This window comes from Fundulus heteroclitus, chromosome 21 (genome assembly GCF_011125445.2).
Source record: "Fundulus heteroclitus isolate FHET01 chromosome 21, MU-UCD_Fhet_4.1, whole genome shotgun sequence".
Lineage (NCBI taxonomy): Eukaryota > Metazoa > Chordata > Actinopteri > Cyprinodontiformes > Fundulidae > Fundulus > Fundulus heteroclitus.
The window spans coordinates 11,968,628-11,990,867 of NC_046381.1; the positions used below are offsets into that span (position 1 = coordinate 11,968,628).

The window sequence follows — 22,240 nt, forward strand, 5'->3', positions numbered from 1 at the left end:
CTTCATGAATTTGTTGTTCATTTTTATGTTGTTTTTTTTGCTTCTTTGTTTACAGTCTCATCTATCTCTCTTCAAAACTAAACTATATATTTTTTTCCTAAAACAAAAAGAAAATGTCAGAGTGGGGTTAAAATAGATCATCACGGTGAAACGAAGCAAAACATGTTTCCCGGCACCTGTAAACCATAAATGTGTTTAGAACATGTTATTTAACACAAGTCAGAAATCTTTAATCTATTTCTGAACCAAAGCCAATAATGCCTTTACATGCTGCGCCAATCCGTAGTCAAGAAGTGTAAATGGGCCTTAAAGAAAAATTGGCTTTCATTGCATCAGAATAAACTCACAGTAAAAAAAAAACACACCTAAAATACAACCTTTATTTTATGGAGGGGAATAAATCCCATGTTAGGAAAATAAATGCTTAAATTACTAGTAGCTCTAATAATTCCTATTAAACAAATGTAACAGTTGAATTTCTAATAAATGTGTTTTTTTTAGGCACTTTTAGCTAAACATCCATGCTTTCCTGTTTCCCTGAAGTAGGAATGAGGCGTGAGTCAGAGACCTGTGTTTTTTTTTTTGTTTTTTTTTTTTTTTCAGAACATGCCTGTGTGGGGCTCCAGGGTGTGATGAGTCTGATCACGGATACAACAAAACAATCCGTCTCTAGTGCGACCATTTCTTATTTACTTATGTAACGTTCACTTGGTTGCGCTGGTAACGCTAAGGTTTTATTTCCATGGATGGATGCGGCCTCCAGAAACGTCTCGGCTGTTCAACTCATTATCAGTTTGTCTGATATGCTTTCTTTTTTTTTCTTATTTTTCTATTTTTTTAGGGACTAATGGCAACAAAGCCGAAAGTCAAGAGAGTTTTTTTAATAGTTTTTCCTCAAGCAATGTTTAGATCATTTGTATTTAGCGGATCAGCTGAGGCGCAGCTTCCTTTAAACCTTTGCAATACGAGCCATAAACATGCAACTCTGAGCATACGATGTCATAAACTCTTCAGTTCTTCATTTAATTCTCAACTTTAGTTGCCACTCGTTGAAAGAAAGCTGAAGCCAACATGTGGAGTGCTCCATGAGCGATGCACTGCAGACAGAAATAGAGCCGCCAGGTTTTGTTTTGTTGTTTTTTCATTTATTTTTTCCAACAGCAAAATCATCACTTTCTGCTTAGATTTACGTGTGAAACTGGAGTCGGTGTCTTAGAAAAAAAATCCAGACGTTATTAAACTTTTCTAACTTCTTATTTAGTTATTTTATTTAACGTTTTATAATACAGGTAATCTTGCTCAGCCGTGGGGTCCCATTCAGGCAGACCTGGTGGAAATGTTAAGCAAATACTGTATACTGTCGTTTAGAGCAGTTTTAAAAAGCTCAACAGATATAATAATCATAAGCATAACTCTAATTGCGGTACAAAATAAAACTTTACTACACATCATGATGGAATGAATAATACTTTCAAATATGAGATATTGTGACTGAGTAAGGTAAAAAAAAAATTGTGAGCACCTAACCGGAAAAGTTACACACCAGTTTTCCTGCCGCAAAAATCTTTTGTTTTTCTGGACCGCTGCGCTCCGGTAAAGCAGAACACGTGTCGATCCTTACAAAGTCAGGAAATTGTTACCAGAAAAATAGCTACCGGTCTAAACCTGCCCGCATGCACAGCCAGAGCGCCGATTAAATTTTGAAACAACGGGAAGTGGAAGGCAACGCGGCGGGATGACAACCGTCCCCCGGGTCGTCTCGCCAAACTCTCACACAGCGACGGGCGTGATGAGGAAGGTGGAATAAACACAAATCCGAAGTTCACCGTTGCAGAACATAACAGGGAGTGGCATCTTGGCGTTCCCATGGCAGCCACCGGATGCCGTCTACTTACCAACCGCTTGTTTGGGAGGCGTGTCCGGGGGAAAAAAATTATAATTTTCTGTCGTACCGACACAAACGTAAATGTCGAGTTTGCAAAACGCTATTTGGATTTTAAAACCTAGAAGTACAGAGATGTGTTTTATCCTTTTTATGAAGGATTTCCTTGTTTTTCTTTGTACGTGTGTGTAACCTGGGGTTTTTATTCTCATCAGGGAAACAACTGGCTTGTTTCTTTTCTGTCTTTTCATTTTCACTTCAGTTCTTCCCCTGAGTTAAGTTGTTTCCCCCCCCAGGCCATCATTCCACAGTTCCTGGTTTAGGTCTGTCACACATCTGCATTGAAGCTCTTCCTCCTTTCCTTGGATCTAGAATGCCCTGCGATGGAAAGACGTTGTTGGAAGGGCCTCTGGCAGCAGAAATATATATCTTCCTGTTAGCAGCAATAACATGGCTGGTTTCCCCTGAAACGTGCAAAAAAAAAAAATGGAAATCCCTTTTTTTCCCCCCCTGTGAGTCACAAAATCCAAACCCAATCCGTTTAACTTTACCAAGGAAGGGGAAAAAACAAGTGAAACTTGACAGGGCTGTTGTAAGTTAATGTTTCCAAGGTAATGTCTCTGTGGTCGAGTCATTGTTTCCAGTAACCGAGGCTGGTTCCTGGGTGACATGCTCCGGGTGTGTCCCAGAGTAATGCTGGAGAGGACGGGGGAATCTACTGTTTTGAGCATATTTTTCCATAATTAAACCAAAAGGACCTTCACCAGCAGGAGTTTCGTGTTCAGAGGAACAATTTAGTTTATCCTTTCACTGCACCCACTGCAAAAACGAATCTAAAAATAAGTAAAATGTTCTTGAAGTTAGTGTGTTTTTCCCTGATTTTAACAGGTAAATAAGATTATCTGCCAATGGAATGAGTATTTTGATCCCTAAAATAAGATAATTGGATATCCTGCACTTGAAATAAGATGATGGAGATGATTGTTCCTATTTTAAGTGCAAAAAACTTATTTCATTGGCAAATAATCTTATTTACCTGCTCAAATAAAGGACAAATACACTGATTTTAAGAACATTTTACTTATTTCTAGTTCTGTTTTTGCAGTGCTCCCCCCCCCCCCCCCCTTACACTTATTAGAGATCCACCCGACCACACGCAGCACATTTAGATGCAGTTTTCACCTTCACCATTTTTTACGGTAAAGCTTTTAAACGTGGTTTGTAAATGAAAGGGTGCATAGAGGTTGTCAGTGCAGCTCTGTGATGGGGAAACTATATAATTCTGTCCCTTGGGCATGATAATGCGCTGAAATTACTCCCAGACTTGTTATCTCTTCAGTCCTGGCGGTTGAGGTGGTGAGGGGGGGACTAGAAGTTTTTCCATATTTTCTCTCTTTCAAACTTTAGATATCTGCTTCAACTTGTTTTTTCTGGAGGAATTAGTCAGAAGCGCTCTTCAGAAAAGCAGAAGCGTGCTTTTGCTTCAGGTGATTCTTAGAGTTAAACTGCAAGTCCTTTCTTTGACTTTCTCTGTCTTTTTTTATGTAAACTTCAAACAACCGACATCAAGTTTGTCTTTAGCCTTTATTGCTTGTATTTTATCAGGATTTCATGTGGTAGATCAACAAAAACACTGCAAAAAAGGAACTAACAGTACCGGTAAGTAAGATTTTCTTGAAATTAGTGTATTTTTCCTTGATTTGAACAGGTAAATAAGACTATTTGTCAATGGAATAAGATTTTTGAACTTAAAATATGAACAACACATCTCCATCTTATTTCAAGTGTAGGATGTTTAATTATCTTATAGTTAAATTACTGATTCCATTGACAAATAGTCTTATTTAGCTGCTCAAATCAAGCAAAAATACACAAATTTCAAGAGAATTTTACTTTTAGTTCCCCTTTTCCAGTGAAGCCATGCATTTTTATCATGTGGAAGTAAAATACAGGGTTTTCCAGATTCTTTAGAAATTCTTTTTATAAATAAAAATCTGGACAAATGTCATTTGGTTTTGTTTTTAGCTGTCCTGACTGAATACTTTGTAGATCACGTTTTGCTGCAGCTGAGTCTGCATGCCTGTTGGGCTTCGTTTCCAGCAGCTTTGCACATTTAGACCCATCCAGACTAGAATTTTGTCCCATTCTTTGCACAAGCGCTCTGGGATAGTCAGATGGGAAGGGGGAACATCAGTCAAATTTCAAATCTTGTTTTAGATTTCTTAATTAGATTAGTCATGGTCGTTTTAACACATGAATTCAAACCACGGTGGTTCTCACTGGATGTTGTGGATCGTCCTATGGGATACCTAACCTCTGCTCCAGTCTCAACTCTTTTAACATGTGTTGTTCAAGTATTACATCATCAACTCTGACCCAGCTTCTCTGGTCCCACTAAACAGCAGCATCCCCCAGCATAATGCTGCCACCGCCATGTCTCGCTGTAGGAATGATGCATTTGAGGAGCTGCAGTGTTTAGCTGTAGTTTTTTGCATGCAGGCCAGAAAACATTGATCCAATCAGACCTTCTTGGACGTGTTTGCTGTGTTTCCTACATGACTTCAATCAAACTTTAAACCTTTCTGCCTGAGCTGTGGATGTCTGGTTCTCTGAATAACGCTCCCCTCGGTCGGCCTGTCTGCTGGACAGTCCGGGCCCAATAAGGCTTTCAGCTGTGCTACACGCTTTCCACTTGCGGGTGATGAATTGAACAGCGCTCTTTGAAGTGTTCAGTGCCGGGGAAACTGCTTTAACACCAACTTCCTGTGTTTTCTGGTTGTCACGACGTTAAACCTCTGAGACCTTCACAGGACGGCTACGTTTATACTCTAGATCACACACAGGTTGGCTGCTTATTAGTTAGGTGAAGTCAGAAGACAATTTGTAGCGCTGGATTTTATTCATGGGTTAACGAAGCCAAATACAAAAGAACTATATTTGTTAAAACATTTTTAAAAACCGTGCGACTTTTTCTTCCTCTTCGCAACTACACATCATGTTGTGGTTGCAATGGGACAATCTGTGAGATGTTCAAGGGCCGTTAATACCTCTGCAAGGCCGCGTACCTTCACCTCACGTAGTTTTCTGTAATCTATTGTTTCTGTTTTCTGTGATCTGCACAAAGCATTAGGTTTGGATTGAACTAAAAAAAACAAAGTTGCCGTCTAATCATCTGTGTTTTCTGACGCGAGAGCCAGCATGCGTCAGGCTTCGGAGAGCAGTCAGGTGGACTGATGGCTGCCGAACACGCAAAACTAAACTGAACACAATGCTTTGTGTCTTTCGGAAGTATCTGTGGTGGATCCAAAGAGGAGGCTTTGCCAAAACAAGCTGAACGTTCTTTGTTGTCGTGTGAAGATGCTTAAACAAACTGTTAACCACTGGACCGCGGCCAACCAGCTCTCTGAGCCAAGATTTCATGTCTATCAGGATTAGTCTGACACTATGGTGCATGATGTTATCATTCAAGAAAAAAACACACACATCAGAAGGGAAGATCTTTTCTACTGCAAATCATTCGTTCTTTCAAACTTTATTTTATTGAAATAAACAAATATAAGTGGATGAAAAACAGCGGTTAGGCTTTAAGCTCCTCTAAGGAACATGCGTCTTTGCTGTTTACTGCTCCGATGGCACGGAGGGGTCCTTCCTGCTGCGAGCTGGCCTGTCTTTGCATGCCAAGTGTTTTTCGACTCAATGGGTCACCCACTGTGCAGCCGAGCCATCCGTCATCCCATCCCGAAACCAAAGCCACAGGATGTGATGAAATGCGATGCAGATGAGCTTTTGGGAGACGGAGCTGATTGCAAAGTTGGACCGGAGTCGTCGCGAATGGTTCCCCCGAGCAGCTCTGTGGTTCAGCTGGGTTTAATTGTAACAGACGCATGCTGCTAGAGGCTTTGTTCCTTTATTTAAGAAAATACATCATTTATACAAAATACATAGCTTAGTGCATATAAGGTTACTTCACATATAATTTTCAGACTATGACTCGATATGTGTGGCCACTCGTGTCTAGCTTGCATGCATGTAAATATTTATATATATATATCATGTAATTAGACACAAGTTTTGCCTACATGCTGTGTCAGACATTTTAATCGGTGCCTGTGGCAAAGATGTGTAAGATAAATTCACCTTTTATTGCAGAAGGATAATCTCAAGCTGCAAAACTAATAACAGGGTTTGTGCAAGGACTGTGAAGCACCTAATTTTGATAATATTAAGGTAAGGCTTCAGACAAAAGCTTTCTCTATAGTTAGATTTAGCGAAGTTGTGTGGGTGGCTCATAAAGAAAAGTAGCAGCTTTGCAATCAGAAAGTTGTGGGTTTCAATTCCAGTTTTGTCCTGCCACTTGCATCCACCCCAGGTTGCCCGCCGTTCTGCTTACCGGTGCATAAATCTTTTCTTTGTGACTAAAGCTCCTTGAGGGCGCTGTTTGTAAAATGAAAGCACTGTATAAAGTCCATCTGTTTACATCTAAATGTACATGTTTGGGATGGAAAATAAAGGTAAGGGGAGAAAAAAATACAAAGAAACTGTTAAAAATAACTTTTTTAATTACACATTTTAAATTAAATTATGTTTTACAAATTAGACAGTATAAAATGACAAAAAAAATTAAATGATTAAAAAAACGTTAAAGCAGTTTTTTGTTATTATTGTTGTTACTGCTTCTTCCGTGGGAAATACTCTGGCAGCCTTTATTTATTCTGAATAAAGAGTTTATATTTATTTACGCCCCGATGAAACGAACCGGTCAGAAGGCATTCCTCCCCAAACCTACAAAATAAACATTCTACTAAATCTGACTCAACTGTATGCTTAGGCAATTAATATTAATGTAAGTATTGTCAAAGTTTTTACTAGCAGCTCCTTTGTCGCAGAATATTTTAGATGTTTGATAAAAAGCTGCCGTAACGTACTCTACAGGCGGCGACGTTAGGTGGCCTCGGTGTGAGAGCACTTAGACGCACGGCAGGAAACACCAAATTAGCTCGACAGTTACTTTGAACTTGTTATCAAGTAAGTTAAATATAAGTTAAATAATTTGTCCTTTAGTCATGGAGGTCTATATTTAAAATAAGTTTGACTTGAAGAAGCCCTGTAAAGAAATTTAAAATCCAACCTTTAATTCAAATACATTTATTCAGCGGGGCGGGATCCATTGAATTATAGATTTCAACAAAATCACTGCCGCCACAGTTATTCGCACCTCTAAATGTAACTGGAGCCTTTTTAAATGCATGATTTTTAAAGCTGATCGAGTGTCTAGGAACTTCTAATTAGTAATCCATGAATTTCTGTATAATAGGCGTCATAACACAGCGATGCATCTGCTTTAGCCGCTGTCCACCGTGTTGAACCGGGACCCGTATTTATCTTGGCACCAAACACGGCGAGGAGTGGGTCACCAACAGGGAGCTCCAAAGCTAACTCACCAAGTCTCAACGAAAACCATCACCTACAGTCGCGATAGTAAACATGCCAGGTTTGAGAAACTCTGCTTCAAAATGCAACCCTTTCAACAGCAAATGGTGAGAAGCAATGCGTGAAAGCACCTAACGTCCACTGTGCATAGGCATCATGAAGTCTTTAAAATACCAGATTTCAGGTCTTTTAGGAGAATAGTGATCCATAGCAAAAGGCCAAATCAGCACTGAAATTGTTTACCAGGCACTGAATCTATGACCGTCTCAGCCCCCAGACCTGAATCTGGTAGAAAACCTGGAGGCTGAGCTGAACAAAAGGATGTGAGGCAACCGAGGGTGCTGATGCTGTGGGATGGTCCATCTGTATCAGATGTTATAGCATACGTCTGAGTGCTTCTCTATGGGCAAAAGGGGGTTTGCACAAAGTATTCTCAGTACCTCCCCCACCCCCACCCCACTGAAATGTTGGCTTTTTCAATGTCTTTGTTTGAAAATATGCTTCTGCAGTAAAAATGAAATGCCTTTCAGCCTTTTTACACATATTTACCAAGCGTGCCAATAAAGATGGCTGGCCCGGTGCCCGCTGGAGTCTCAGATGGTGAAGGTGCTGGTGTCCTGGTCCTCGGAGCCAGACTCAGACGGGTTCTGGCTCGGTGAGCGGAGCGCGATCTCCACCGCGGGCTCTTCGTTGACTTGCCTGGAGTGTCTCCCGAGTCTCTGTCCCAGGTGCTTGGCCGCCTTCAGGACGTGCCCTCTGAAGGATGACCCGATGAAGGCGTAGAGGACGGGGTTGATGCAGGCGTGGGCCAGCGCCAGGCTCTCCGTCACCTGCTGGGCGCGGTCCAAGCCCTTGCTGACTTCGCAGTCCGTGACGAGGTGGTAGATGATGTCCATCGCTCGGCACAGCTTGACGATGTTGTAGGGCAGCTGGGTGAGCAGGAACACGGCCACGACGGCCAGGAGGACCCGCAGGGCGCGCCACTTCCGTTCTCTGCGCACCCCGGCGGCCTTGGTCAGGGCCCGCCCTACGCATGAGTAGCAGAACACCATGACCAGGAAAGGCAGGAGGAAGCGGAGGATCACCTCCAGCAGCTCTAGGGCAGCTTTCGCCGGTCGGGCCATGCTGGGCGGATAGCTAGCCGTGCAGCTGGTCCTGTGATGGTTCTCCTTCACTGTGGAGAAGATGAGTTCAGGCAGGGCAAAGAAGCTGGCTAAAGCCCACAGTGCACCACACACAATGAGCCACTGCCTCCTGACCCGCGAGCTCGTCCCAGTCCTGCCCGCTGAGTTTTGGGCCACCGCCCAATAGCGATCCACGCTTATGCAGGCCAGCAGCAGCATACCGCAGCTGAAGTTGGTGCTGTAGAGGAAGGAGTTGATCTTGCAGGCGGCGACGCCCAGCCTCCAGCCGTGGACGGCGTCGGCGGCCCAGAACGGCAGGGTGAAGAGCAGCAGCACGTCTGAGATGGCCAGGTTGAGGATGCACATGTCGGTGAGGGTCCGGAGTCTCAAGCGGGACGTGTAAACCACCACTACCAGGGCGTTCCCCGCCAGGCCCACCACCAAAGCCAGGGCGTAGATGATCGGGAGGAAGACGCTGCCAAAAGAGCGTACCGAATCCTTCTCACACAGGCTGTGTTCGTAGTCGTAGTCGTATGTATCGTTGACATACATGTCGCCTTCCTCCGTGGTGTAGAAGTCCTCCATGGTTCCTGCACAGGAAAAGAGCAGAGGTTAAAGATGCATCGATTCAAACTAGGGCTGTCCGTTTTAACGCGTTAATAACGCGTTAGCTTTGTTATACCATAACGCCGACATTTTTTCTGCACGTTAATCGCGCGTCAAAACACACACAACGTTCCCTTTTTTTTTTTTTTTTTTCACAGCACTCTCCAGACCGCATTTCATCTCTGCCGTTAATGGCAAACTCCTGTTCCTGGCAGAAATACTCATGCTCCTTTTTCTGCTTTTGTTACGTTGCAACCACAAACTTTAGTCCATTTACGTCTCATTACGTTCATCAACGCTAATTTTGCTATAGTTATCGCTAAAACTGTGTTTTTGGCTGATGAAGCCAAACTGTACCAAGGTACACGCAACAAGCTGTGATTGGTGGAAAACTAACTCTTGCACAGCCTGAACACATCGCCCATGCATCCATCCACGGTGGCTGCACCATGCTGCAGGGATGCTTTTCTGCAGGAGGGTCAGGGAACTTTGTCAGAGTTGGTGAGAGGACAGAAGGAGCTAAACCCAGGGCAATACTGGAAAAACAAATATTGGAGGCTGCAAAATGCAGATGCACACCACATTCTTCACGATTTCCAATCACATAAAAACAACAACTTAGAAAGGCATATATCATTTCCCTTCCCCTTGTGTTGGTGTAAAATACCCAGAAGTGTAGGTTGGAATGTGACGACATTTGAATAAGTTAAAGGGACGTGAGTACTTTAGCGAGGCCCTGTGTGTGGGGAACAGGAAATGGAGATTCTGTCCGTGTTCAAAGGAATCTTCCCCGCTTCAGTCCTAAAGTCCTGCCTGGTGTGGAGTGTCGGCCTGAACAACAGCAGAGGGCGAAACTCTGCGGAGGGAGGAGAAAGAAAACCATCGAGCAGACTTGGAGCGTGTCTAATTTAACTTCGGTTCACATGCAGCGAGGGATGCCGAGTGACCCGCAAACTCCAGGAGAAGCCAGCTTCATTAGTGGGGGCCCTCAGTGGAAACAAGCGTATCCTCATTAAATCTGTCATGTTTTTAGAAGCCACCATAAAAGCTGTTAACTGCTAACTTTACCTCCATTTAAAAGGCCATATTTAGAGTTTTCACGTCAGGTAATTGTGCAGCCTAGCTTCTTTTTTCTCATAATGCCTGCAGGAGCAAATCAAGAACAACAGGAAATGTGTGAAGCGAGTAATGAGGATGACGCACAGACATCCCCCCCTCCCTGTTCAAAACGCTGTTGCTGCTGGACGCTGCGTGCGCCGCTTCAACAGGACATCCCTGTGATGTGAGGCTTTTGAGTCGTAGTCGTGACCATGTCGATCGTCCGCTCCCTGAAAGTTCACTGCGCGGGGAGAGGGCGGCCCTGGGTGAGTGTGGGCTGAGCTGCGCTTTTCCAACCACACAAAGCCTTCATCTATTGTAATGCGCTGGTTTTTGGAGAGCTCTGCCTCTTTAAATAAGTCTACCTTACTCAGAAACCTGCAGGTTGGACTCCCCCACACCTGTCTGCTGCCTCCTGGTGGAGGGTCTAAGTCCGTGATGGCTGCATGCAGTTTTATTGGCGTAAAAGAGAACTGTCTTTTAAAGCGTAAAATGTAAATGTGTTGTTTTTAAAATCGAATCCTACAACCAGAAGTCCCGCAAATTAGATGTTTTCATGACAAACTGCGCAAAACATCATTGCTATCCACGTCCTGTCGGCTGGGGAAAAATATGAACCACAAAGGACCGTAAATCCCTAATCGATCAATTATGACAAAAAAAAAAGAGAAATCCTGGAGACTTTTCCTGGACAAATGTTTCTGACTAATCTTTTTGTTACGAGTCTAATTAATACAGCAGATTGTGTCCATGTCATTTGATTCAGTCAAAGCAGAGTTTGAGAACCTGTGCAGCCGAAAAGAAAAAACAAGTTATGAGACGCATGACATAATTCCTGGGGGAATTATTGGGATATTTTGCATACTTTGAATATTTTTGCCTTCCTTTTCTGGCGGGGAGCTGTTCTCCGTGACATTACGGGAGTCGTTCCTCTGGCAAAGTGTGTCCATTTCGGTTATATAATAATAACAACAATGTTCCGTGTGGGAGGAGTGGCAGCGACTGCAGCAGATGTTCTCTTGAATATTGAGAAAAATGCCAGGCATTTGCCACTGTCAACAGCTGCGTGTCCCTTCCAGCAGGTTCAAACTTGCTGTTTTTTTTTTTCTTTCGCGGTAGCTTGTTTTGGTTTTGGCAAGGCAAATACAGAACAATTAGGAAATATCTGAATGGTGATTTAAAAAGGACTAGCTTGGGCATCGGAAATCTTCACTCTTATTTACGTTGCACTAAAATACTATTTAATACACACGTTTGGTTTTAACTGCAAAAAGTATTATTCTTTTGCATTAACTTTCAACCTGATAATTCGATTTTATTGGATTTTTTTTTACCTTCTTTTGTACTTTTTAAAAATGTTTTCTTCTATTTGTATACCCCCACCCACCCCCTGGGGTTTTCTGATTCTAATGTTATTCAAGCCTAGCTATTCTGTTTTTGTCTGCCTAGCATGGGGTTATTATAGTAACAGAGTAAGAGTAAAATTCATCTAAGTCTATGCGATCATAGGTGTAGATTTCGAAATAAACTGCACAAATCAACTTTTTGATCAGGCTCTGAAAACTGTTTCCCAAATGGCAAAAAAAACACTCCCTTCCAGAGCTGCGTTTGTGAGGTAATGATAACAAATCAAACATATCATGACTTCACTCACTAGGGGTAATAACGTCATAAAACCTACAAAGGAGGACTTTGACTTCAAATCCAACTGTCAAGCAAACTCCTATTTAAACATAAACCAGACTCGTTTCTGTGCTAAACTGTGCGTGAAGAACATAGAAGAGATTTCTCATTCATAATTAACGATCTAAATTAAAACAATCAGACAAGATTTGACACTAGAGCTCTATGAGCTCAGAGCTCTTTGGTTACAGAAATTAAATGGGTCAAATGAGAAAGTGCCTTACCTGCTATCAGCTGGGTTTTTTTAGTGTTTTTTTTTTTTCCTGAGATTTGTAAAGATCAGAAAAATCTCCTGTAAAAGCCGCACAGAAAGTATTCTCCGTCCTGAGGAGGCACGCCTGTGTTATTCTCCTGCTCTGAAGTTACTAATCTGTGCTTCTGAGCCAACCCTCCTCTCTGCACTGCCGGCACGAGGAGCGTGTCCCTTCTCCACGTAGCTCTGAACACATTTCTGTGTGTGTGTGTGTGTGTGTGCGCGTGTTTGTGTGTGTGTGGGTCATTTCCAGAATGCATGCCCTGGATGACTAAGAATCCCTGTGTCTTGATTTATTGGTCTATGCAAATCATTGTTTTTTTAATTTTTCCTCTGTCTTTTTAGATTAATGGCTAGTTTGACTTTCTGTCATGTGTTTGTTACACGAGGAAGGAAGCGCCCATGGTGGCGTTACTGTGTTTGGGAAGGTTTGAAGAATCATGTGATCCATCGTTTCCTGTTCTAAACCTGTTTATATTAGTTAATTAATTTCTGGTTTTCATTGTTATTGACTTTGTCTGTGTGTATCGCTTGGCAGTTTAGGCCCATAGTTGGTTGGGTCCGGTTACCGTGTAGTGTCAGGGGCAGATTATTTATTTATTTTTATATATATCATTTGTTTATTTTAAATGCATAAATGTTTGAGAGCAACATTAAATGGTCATTAAAGTTCCCCTCTGGGAGAAAAACCTCCTGGTCTAAATAGCTAACACACTGGCTGTTATTAGCTTAGCGCACAGTATGTCCATGCTGTGCCCCTCCTTCGAGCCACATGATGCAATGCTACCCATAGGTATGGGTCTATATATGTACGTGGGTATGGCCATAGCTTTCATAATTGATTTAAGGCATGATGGATCCTATCACGTTCAGGCAGCACATAGTAGGGGTGTAAACCACCAGCGTTATCACAATACAATATCATAGCGATTAGTTTTAAACTAAGAGCAACATATATGCTCGTGCTCTGTTAATATGTTTCTCACATAAAACCGAGAACCACGTGTTATTTTGCTATAACGTGTTTTAACTTGTGGTGGGAACCTATGACAATGTGTTGTGGGAAAGATTGATTCTGTATTCCGTAGTTTGCTTATATTTGCTGTATTCTGAGTTTGCAATGTTATTTTGCTTCGCACACTGCTGATATGCTGGGAACAGTTTTTGTTTTGGAAACATGTTTTGGAAACGGGACGAACAGATCAGCTGAGAGAGAGAACTGGCCACTCTCGCTCCCATCTGATACTTTGTTTATGGGTATAAAAAGGAGGGAACCGCCCTCAGTCGATGAAGTCTACCGTGGGTCCGAGTGGACGCCCGGCTGCGTGGATTGTGCTCTTACCGGACTGACCGGCTTCCCAGTTCTGTGCCAGGGTAAGGGATGGAACATCACGCTTGTCTGAAAGCAATGTTGCTTTAAGTACTTGCTACTTTGCGTGTGCGAAGTGCTTGCTGTTTGTGTTGCTATATTCTGTGGGGATAATGAAGGACATAGTTATCCTAGCAGGAATAGTGTTAATGCTTGCTACTTTGCTATATTTTGTGGGGATAATGAAGGACATAGTTATCCTAGCAGGAATAGTGTTAATGCTTGCTACTTTGCTATATTTTGTGGGGATAATGAAGGACATAGTTGTCCTAGCAGAAATAGTGTTCAAAAAGTGCTTGCTGTTTTGTGTTGCTGTATTCTGTGGGGAATAATAAATATGGGCACTATTATCCTAATAGAAACAGTGTTTGAGTCCTTATCTGTGTCTTGCCGATCTCTTCCGAACCTGAATAAAAATTTCATAAAACAATATATTTGCCGATATCACAAAGTCTGTTACGATTTCCGATCGATCCGATCAATATGGTGATATCATCTGCCCAATTTAGACTATTATTTACATCCATGTCAACTGACAAGAGAACCCAAATATGATTTGACCATTTTATTTCTAACCCCTTGCGGGTTTCAGGCATCTAAATCAAAAACAGCACTCCTCTAATTTAAATTTTTTTTATAATATATCACCTCTGTTCACTACAGTCTCATGCCTGAATTTCAAAATAAAGGCGTAATTTAAAAATCACGATATGGATAATATTTTAATTTTGCATCGATCTAATTGGATCGTTAATCATTAAATTGATATGTCGATGTGGATCGATGTAGTGTTACACCCAAGCTTTATATTATTGCCCAAAAACCCTTGTAATGGCTTAGATAACATGCAAATTAAACCGAAACAAATACACCCCTTAGCAATGGGCAGTTGTTAGGGTCATCATTGGCCTGGCTTACAGAGAGGAGATGTTGTGATCACCTGAATGGAGGTGAGGATTGAGGTGAAAATTGGAAGAAATCAAACCTATTGCTGTGTTGTAAGTTTTTGAAAGTTGAAACCTGGGTCCTTCTGGGGGTTTTGTCCTTGGGATGCACCAGCCTCTGTCTGAGGGTCCTGTTTGGTTTGAAATGGACTGGGATTTTGTGTTTGGAGAAAATCCTCTTGAGTTTTTCAGAGACTCCAGCAACATATGGGATGGCGATGTTTTCGCGTTTATTCTTCTCACCATTATGTTCTGCAGCGTGTCTTTTGGATTTTCTCGCTGATTTGACAAACGCCCAGTTAGGGTACCCACAGGTTAGGAGGACATATTTGATGTGTTTCTGCTCTTTGTGCTTCCCTTCTGTTTTAATAACATGCGCAAAATACCAGTATGTGCATTATCGCAATCCCAAAAGACTGATTGGATGCGAGGTTTTGCTGTTCTCACCTGCCTTGTGTTCGTAGAGCTGCTCTGTGGGCGGAGTCAACAAACCACTCGTGTGTTTTTAGTGGCTGAGATGCTAACCTTCAGAAAGAGGGGTGGGATGAAAAGGATGGGAAGGAAATAATAAATATATATATATATATATATATATATATATATATATAAATAAATAAATTAAATGTTTCCCTGATATCGTCCATTTAGGACAGATTCTTTTCAGCCTGCCACGTGTCGGGGTCATAATAACATCCAAACACCCAACGGAAATTAAGTAAATAGCAAAAAATAATGTCCAGACAGACTCCTTGCCTACAGAACCACTTCCTTTTGAAGGATGATACGGTGACTTAAAAACGAAACAGGGCAACATGAAATGATTTTTGTCACTGCTGTAATCTGGGACGCCTGTTTTCAGGGGACATGTTTGGGCACGATCACCTTGGCTCACGCTCCATGCGACTTATGCAAGAGTTATACGGGGAAGACTGGAACTTGCACTGGGCCAAACAGGCTTCCCTTGATGTGGTTCACGGGGTGGAGTAGTTTGTATATTTTGCACTCGTGGTTACGAGGCTGGTACGATCAGTTAATGTTTGTTTGACTTCTTTACAGGCCGCTTGGAGACTAAACATCTGTCAGAGTGAATTGGTTGAAAGAGTTTGCATGCAGTCGTGCTGAGATTATCATGCTGTGATATTCATAAAATACTCATGTCCTCTGGTCTGTTCCTGTCTGGTGACCATATGTCTGGTCCTTAGGGGACCGATGTTCCAGCTCGACAAGAATCTAGACAGGAAGTCAGACCATCGGTCCACACCATGTGTACATTAGGCCTCATGGGCGTGACCTGAAGCGGACCTCTAACCCAGGAAATGCCAAAGTAATGCATGGATCAGCTGTTTGGTATCACATCTCTGAAGCTTCAAAAGTTTGCAAAAAGATTTTTTTTTTTTTTTTTTTAGGTAAACATGGCCAAGAGACAGAAAACACAAACAACAAAAGGAAAAAAAAATTCAAATAAACAAAATAACATAGAAGTCCTGCCACATTTCAGAGACCCGCTACTTTGGACCGTAGTGCCGTTGTAGGTACCAGATTGACTCGGGCTGCCAGATTGACTCGGGTCCTGCGTCTTCTGATGACGTCACTATACATTGTTGGTTTAACGTTTGCTCAATTGCGCAAAATATTGTAATTGGTCTGGACAACTTACTAAAGTAATTATAGCGGGGTGTAGGTTTTATTCGAGAGCGGGATTGCGGTTTGTAAACGGACAATTTTACGAAGAAAATCGCCATGGTCCCTGCGCCTCCCGATGACGTCACCAGATTCTCCGTGGGCCTTGCGCCTCCCGATGACGTCACCTTATGGCAACACCACTCAAACAAACTACATAGAGCCCGCGGTCTGCATTTGTAACGAATCAATTTTATTAAGTTAATTTAGCGGTTTCTTTTTTCTTAAAAGCTTGAACAAATATTCAAGCCATTTTACAAATAAAAAAACAACAACAAATATTTGACAATTGGCTCAATGTTTGGAAGAATATTGTTAACAAAAATGGAAGGGCTAGCCAGACTAATTTATCCAGCATATATCTTAAATGTACCAAATACCACAATAAAAAAATAATCAAATTCATCACAATTTCATCTGGAATAATAAAAAAACATGTGATCAGAAAGAACAACATCAGTACAAAAAGGAGGAATGAACGTTATTGATTTTACAGTGATGAATGCCGTGATAAAATTAAATTTGGCTGCTGACTTTTATTAAAAATGAAATGAGTTTATGGTTTAGTTTCCCTTCACAAATTAAAAAAAATTGGAGGAATTAAATTTCTCTAAGGTTGTAACTTCTTTGATCCTGCAAAATTACCGATTAAATTGTCAGACTACCACACAAGTATTCCAAAATGATGTTAAAAGTTTTCATGCCTCGACTAATTTACAGGAAAATAACCGTAAATTAACAAAATAAAATTGATTTGTAACAAATGGAGACCGCGGGCGCATAATCTAGTTTGTTTGAGTTGAGTTGCCATACATTGACGTCATCGGGTAGCACCCGAGCCAATCTGGTACCTACACCGTCACTGAACCGGGTCTTTTAAAAAAATCTTCCCTGCTTAAGAAAAGTATCCCCACAGCATGATGCTGCCACCACTTTGTTTCACAGCGACGCATCAGTACAAAAGCACACACAGCATATTGCATGTCGGCCAAACATTTTTGCCTTAACCCACCTGAGCACCTTCTTCCACTTGCTGTGTCTGCTACCTGGCCTGTGGCGAACTGTAAACGGTAAACCATAAAGGCCAGATTTGTGGAGTGTGCCTCTAATAGTCATTCTGTGACAGATTCTTCCACCTGAGCAGTGGATCTATGCAGCTCCATCCTCCTATATTCACTTTACAGCTTTGTGTCAGTTTATCGCATAAAATCCAATTTAAATGCATTAACATTTGTGGCTGTAATGTGAAAAAAAATGTGTGAATACTTTTGCAATGCGCAGCATCTAAACGCCCACTGGAGCCATTCATCTCTCTACGCTCACGCTTTCCTGGTTAGTGACATGCTGTTTAGGATTCAGCATAGGATAGTGCCCTCTAGTGGCAGTGTTGAACAGCAGCTTTAGCTTTTTTGCATTAAAAAAAACGAGAAAGGAAACAGAATTTTGCTCACTCTCAAACAAACGTGGTCTGTTTCCAATAAGCCGCTAAAAGCTGAAAAGAATCCAACTGCGGAAATGTAAATCAACCTGTGGCTTTCCCCGTTGTTAATCTCTCTCAAGCTCAGCAGTTCCCAGGGAGTAACAGGCACTGCTTTCCTGGTAATTTCAGGTCGCGGAGTGGTGAAGGACGGGACCAGCGTGTGGATTGTTAATTACGTCTTTTATTTTATTTTTTCTAGGTCCACCGCAGTGACGCAACTGAACATGAGTTGAAATCGGGCTCAGGATTTGTGCTTTGTGTTCTCAGGTGCCGGCAGTGTCAGATGTAAAGTGGCCATTGTGATGTGCCGGAGCGGCTCTGAGGATGGCCGCAACAGGTCAGTCGTGTTGTGACATGTTTTTTTTTTTTCATGATTTGCATGCAGGTTTAGTTAAACGTTTTAGCTGTTTGCATAAAAAAGGTTGTTTGATTAAATTAATCTCATGCCTGATAAGAGCTCAAAACGACCAGGTCCAGTTCAGATATAAAAAATTTATTTAGATTCTATTCAAACCAGGCCACTTTGTTTCTGTCCAATTATCTAGCCGCATTCAGATCCAGTTCTGTACAGTCCAACCCAAATCAAAATTTTACCAAAGCACCAGTCACTTTTAGTGGATTATTTACCAGATATTTGCCAGTTTGTAAGAAGCTCTCTATCTAAGCAGAGCAAGCAAGTGGTGACAGTAGAGAGGAACCCCTCCCTCTCAACAGGAGGTACCTCCCACAGAGCACAGATCAGACACAGAAAGACAAACGCTGAACCATGAGTACTTTCAACGGGGTAGAAGGAAAAGGACTGAATACGTACAGCCAACTGCTGCAGTACATCCAGGAAAGAAACACGGTTAAACATGGAGGCTCTTAGCTGGGAATACCTTCTATCGAGTAAAAAGAGAGATCACATTATTTGCATTAAATAATGTGAATAATGCAAATCGCCTTCAATGGCTCCGCCAAGGAAAGAGAAGCACTGAATCAGGGGAACTTTTCAGTGGCCGGGAAAAAAAAGTAGTATCAGATATCTTCAGTGCTGTTATCTTGCAACGGTGATCTCCCCTGATTACCTGCATGTTTCTATTGAATAGTGGATTATTTATATCATGTTTCTATGCAATAAAAACGGTTATGCATTTCTCCTGTCTCTACAAGTATCAATGGAGCCGCCGTCTACTAACAGTCACGCCCAAGCTATGTAATCCGCTCTCCTTGTATCCAAGTTCAAGTTTTGGGTTTCAGACACACACCCCACATTTTCTGGCAGAGAAGGGATCGCACATTCCCACCAGCAGTAACAGCTGTGAAATCGGTTGAGTTTTAATTAGAAACCCTGATAAACCGACTCGGTTTTAGACGAGGATCATTTCTCAAGGGCTTCGCTGATCAACCTGTCTCTCAGGCACGGCCAGCACAGCATGGTCCTCGTACCCATGGACACGCCGGGTGTGAAGCTCATCCGACCGCTCACCGTCTTCGGACAGGACGGTAGGATCCGTCTACTTCCTGGTTCCCTCCATAAGCCCCCGTTTGCGACGTGAACTGCTCCGGTCTACTTTTAAGGCCTTTTTTTTCTGCGTTTCTTTTCAGACGCCCTCCACGGCGGCCATTTTGAGGTGCACTTTGAAAACGTGCGCGTGCCAGCATCCAACATGATTCTGGGTAAACGGCTCAGTCTCTCTGTCCTTTTTGTTTCCTGCCGTGTTTTAGATGGCAGCGACACCCTTTGAAGCCTGAGAAATTGACTGGTCTGTTTTGTTCTATTGGAACGTGAACGTCAGGTTAACCCAGGGGTGTCAAACTCATTTTGGTTTAGGGGCCGCATACAGCTTAATCTGATCTCAGGAGGGCCACACGAGTAAACTCACTGCAAGATTAAATTGAACTAATAAAAGTGGACTTGTTGATTTTTATATTAAATGAATTTCACTTTTACACAATATAATATGAATAACCTCAGCGTTTTTAAGAAAAGTATGTGCAATTTCAACAATACTTTTACACAGTTAAACATTTACTTGTGCATTATGCATAAGAACTGATCGCAGTGATTGTACAATGTTGAAAAACATTTATTCACTTTTTTTGGAACTTAGAAACACTGTCCTGCATGACAAAATACATCAAACACATAAAAATTAAGAAATGATTTAAAATAAATTTTCCACATCTGAAGCTCAGTGCTCCCATCTGCCGATTAAAACACAGCGCCCCTCGTGGACAATATAGGAACTGCAGATTTTCAATTAAACGAAGTACATGTTTTTTTTTTCAATAATTGTTTTATCATTCTCTTCCTTTTATCTCCTCTTTCTTTCACCTTTTCTTTTTTTCTTCTTGTTCTTCCTTTCCTCTCCTACTTTCCCATTGTAGTGTCCATATCATTTAAGATATTTCCCACATGAATCATAATAAAACTATTCACATTCATAAATGAAGTGGAGCACTATGGCAAAAGCCGTACTGCTCCACCTATGAAAGTCAAATCTGATGAGCTCTTTTTGGCATTAAGACAACAATTCTTATTGCCACAATGCCAGCAAGGACACTGGAAAAAAAATAAAAATAAAATTTTGAATAATGATAATGCATTTAGCCACCGGGCCGGACTAAATTGTTCGGCGGGCCTGAACCGGTCCTGCGGGCCGTATGTTTGCACCCCTGGGTTAGCCTGACAACGTTCCACGGAGGGTAACTTATTTCCCCTCCTCTGTGACTGTTTTCTGTCCGCTCATGTTTTCTCCTAGGCGAGGGCAGAGGGTTTGAGATCGCCCAGAGGCGCCTGGGACCAGGCAGGCTGCACCACTGCATGAGGGCTGTGGGTTTGGCCGAGAAGGCGCTGGAGCTGCTGTGTCAGCGGGCCGCTTCCAGGCGAGCCTTTGGGAAAACCCTTTACCAGCATGTGAGGGAATCACACGATCCTGTCCTTCCGCTGCCTGCTGAGGGACAGATGAATTAACCCTTGCGTTTGTCCCGCTGTTTTAAGGAAGTGGTGGCCCACTGGATCGCAGAGTGCCGTCTCATGATCGAGCAGACCCGCTTGTTGACTCTGTGTGCCGCTCATGCCCTGGACACCCTGGGCAGCAGGGCTGCTCGCAAACAGGTGAGACGCCGTTGGTAGTCGGGGTCAGGGTCACATGCAGAGCTACACGCTAGGTAAGTTTTTTCTGCTGGGCTCGTTTGGTGCAGACAAACTACCACAACAACTTCAGGGGAAAACATGCTGCTGTTGTTACTGGAGCAACTATGGCTTTGGATTGATTCCAGCTTCCTCCTGTTACGTCGATGAGCCCCAGGGCAAGGCACCTAGTGATTTGCATATCGACATGGGTGTGTGAGATTGGGTGGAGGCGTTCTCTACGACTAGAGAAGCGCTTAATAAGTTCAGTCTATTTAGTCCATGTGCAGAAATGTTAGATTCTAAACACAAAAATCAGCATTAAACACAAACTACACTTAGAACGGACCTTTTTCCCCTTCCCCGTTGGGATTGTTCAGCCATCTATGTCCAGACGTCTTCTTTTGACAGCTGTTCAGAGTTCTCGTTTCTTTTATTTGGAAAAGCAAGCGTGTAAAACCCGATCGGCAGCGAAGTGTCCTAATGTCAGCGCCTCTGCTCCAGATCGCTATGATCAAGGTGGCCGCAGCCAGGATGGCCTGTAAGGTGGTGGACTGTGCCATCCAGGTCCATGGAGGAGCAGGAGTGTCGGGAGATTTCCCTCTGGCGCAGATGTAAGTGAATCTCTCCCCCACACACACCGTCTGTCACTTAGAGCTGCAGATCAGTAGGTGGAAATATATACTGTTCAAAACAAATAATGAAAACACTTGGAGTTACATAGTTTTGTTTAAGTTATTTTTTTGAGCAGTATAGATAAATGCTTTGCAGTTCATAAAGTATATCTTGTTTTACAGCAGTGTTATTTTGGAGGATTATGGCTTACAGTGAAGGACAACCCAGAGTCCATTTCCTCAGGAAACATTACGTCAGATAAAAAAAAATGGTCATATAGAAAGTTTAAGGTCAGGTTACGTCCGACACAGTTGAGTCAATGACTGCTGACTTGACAGTTGTCCAGGAGTCATTGACTCGCTCCACAAAGGAAGGACACAAAAGGTCATTGCTAAAGAAGTTGGCTGAGTGCTATGTCCTGCCATTATGATGGAAAGTTAAGTGGAAGGACGAGGTGTGGTAGTTATAAACAACAGGGATAACAGCTGCCTTGTGATAATTGTGGGTAAAACCCTGTACAACAGTTTGGCCACATGTTCAGCATACGGTCTGCAGATCTTAATTTCCCCCAGCAATCAGAAGGCTCTCATCTGGGCCGAGGAGCTGTAGCCGTAATCATCAAAATGAAAAGAAACACCTACACTGCAAAAAGGGAACTAAAAATAAGTAAAAAATGTCTTGAAATTAGTGTATTTTTCCTTGATTTGAGCAGGTAGATAAGACTATTTGCCAATAGAATGAGATTTCTGCACTTAAAATAGGAACAATTCATCTCTAAAATAACATAATTAGACATCTTGCACATGAAATAAGACGATGGAGATGAATTGTTCCTATTTTAAGTGCAAAAATCTTATTCCATTGGCAAATAGTCTTATTTACCTGCTCTAATCAAGGAAAATTACGATTTCAGGAAAATTTCACTTACTTTTGGTTCTGTTTTTGCAGTGTAGAAGTGCTT

General features: G+C 42.3%; 2 protein-coding genes across 2 annotated transcripts in view; one reads left to right on the top strand and one right to left on the bottom strand.

Moving 5' to 3' along the window:
• Positions 1-22,240, top strand: part of acad11 (acyl-CoA dehydrogenase family, member 11) — a 39,851-nt gene that overhangs the window by 16,718 nt on the left and 893 nt on the right. Inside the window, exons 14-19 of the mRNA XM_012853143.3 lie at positions 17,817-17,886; positions 18,949-19,034; positions 19,137-19,208; positions 20,294-20,448; positions 20,533-20,649; positions 21,169-21,278. Of these exons, the coding sequence (XP_012708597.2) occupies positions 17,817-17,886; positions 18,949-19,034; positions 19,137-19,208; positions 20,294-20,448; positions 20,533-20,649; positions 21,169-21,278 (610 nt within the window). The remainder of the gene's footprint in view (positions 1-17,816; positions 17,887-18,948; positions 19,035-19,136; positions 19,209-20,293; positions 20,449-20,532; positions 20,650-21,168; positions 21,279-22,240) is intronic.
• Positions 6,477-12,224, bottom strand: ackr4b (atypical chemokine receptor 4b). Its single transcript, XM_012853144.3, has 2 exons — positions 12,048-12,224; positions 6,477-9,026 (listed from the first exon to the last, which is right to left on the bottom strand). The coding sequence occupies exon 2, from the start codon at positions 9,019-9,021 to the stop codon at positions 7,906-7,908; it is 1,116 nt and encodes a 371-aa protein (XP_012708598.2). The 5' UTR covers positions 9,022-9,026; positions 12,048-12,224; the 3' UTR covers positions 6,477-7,905.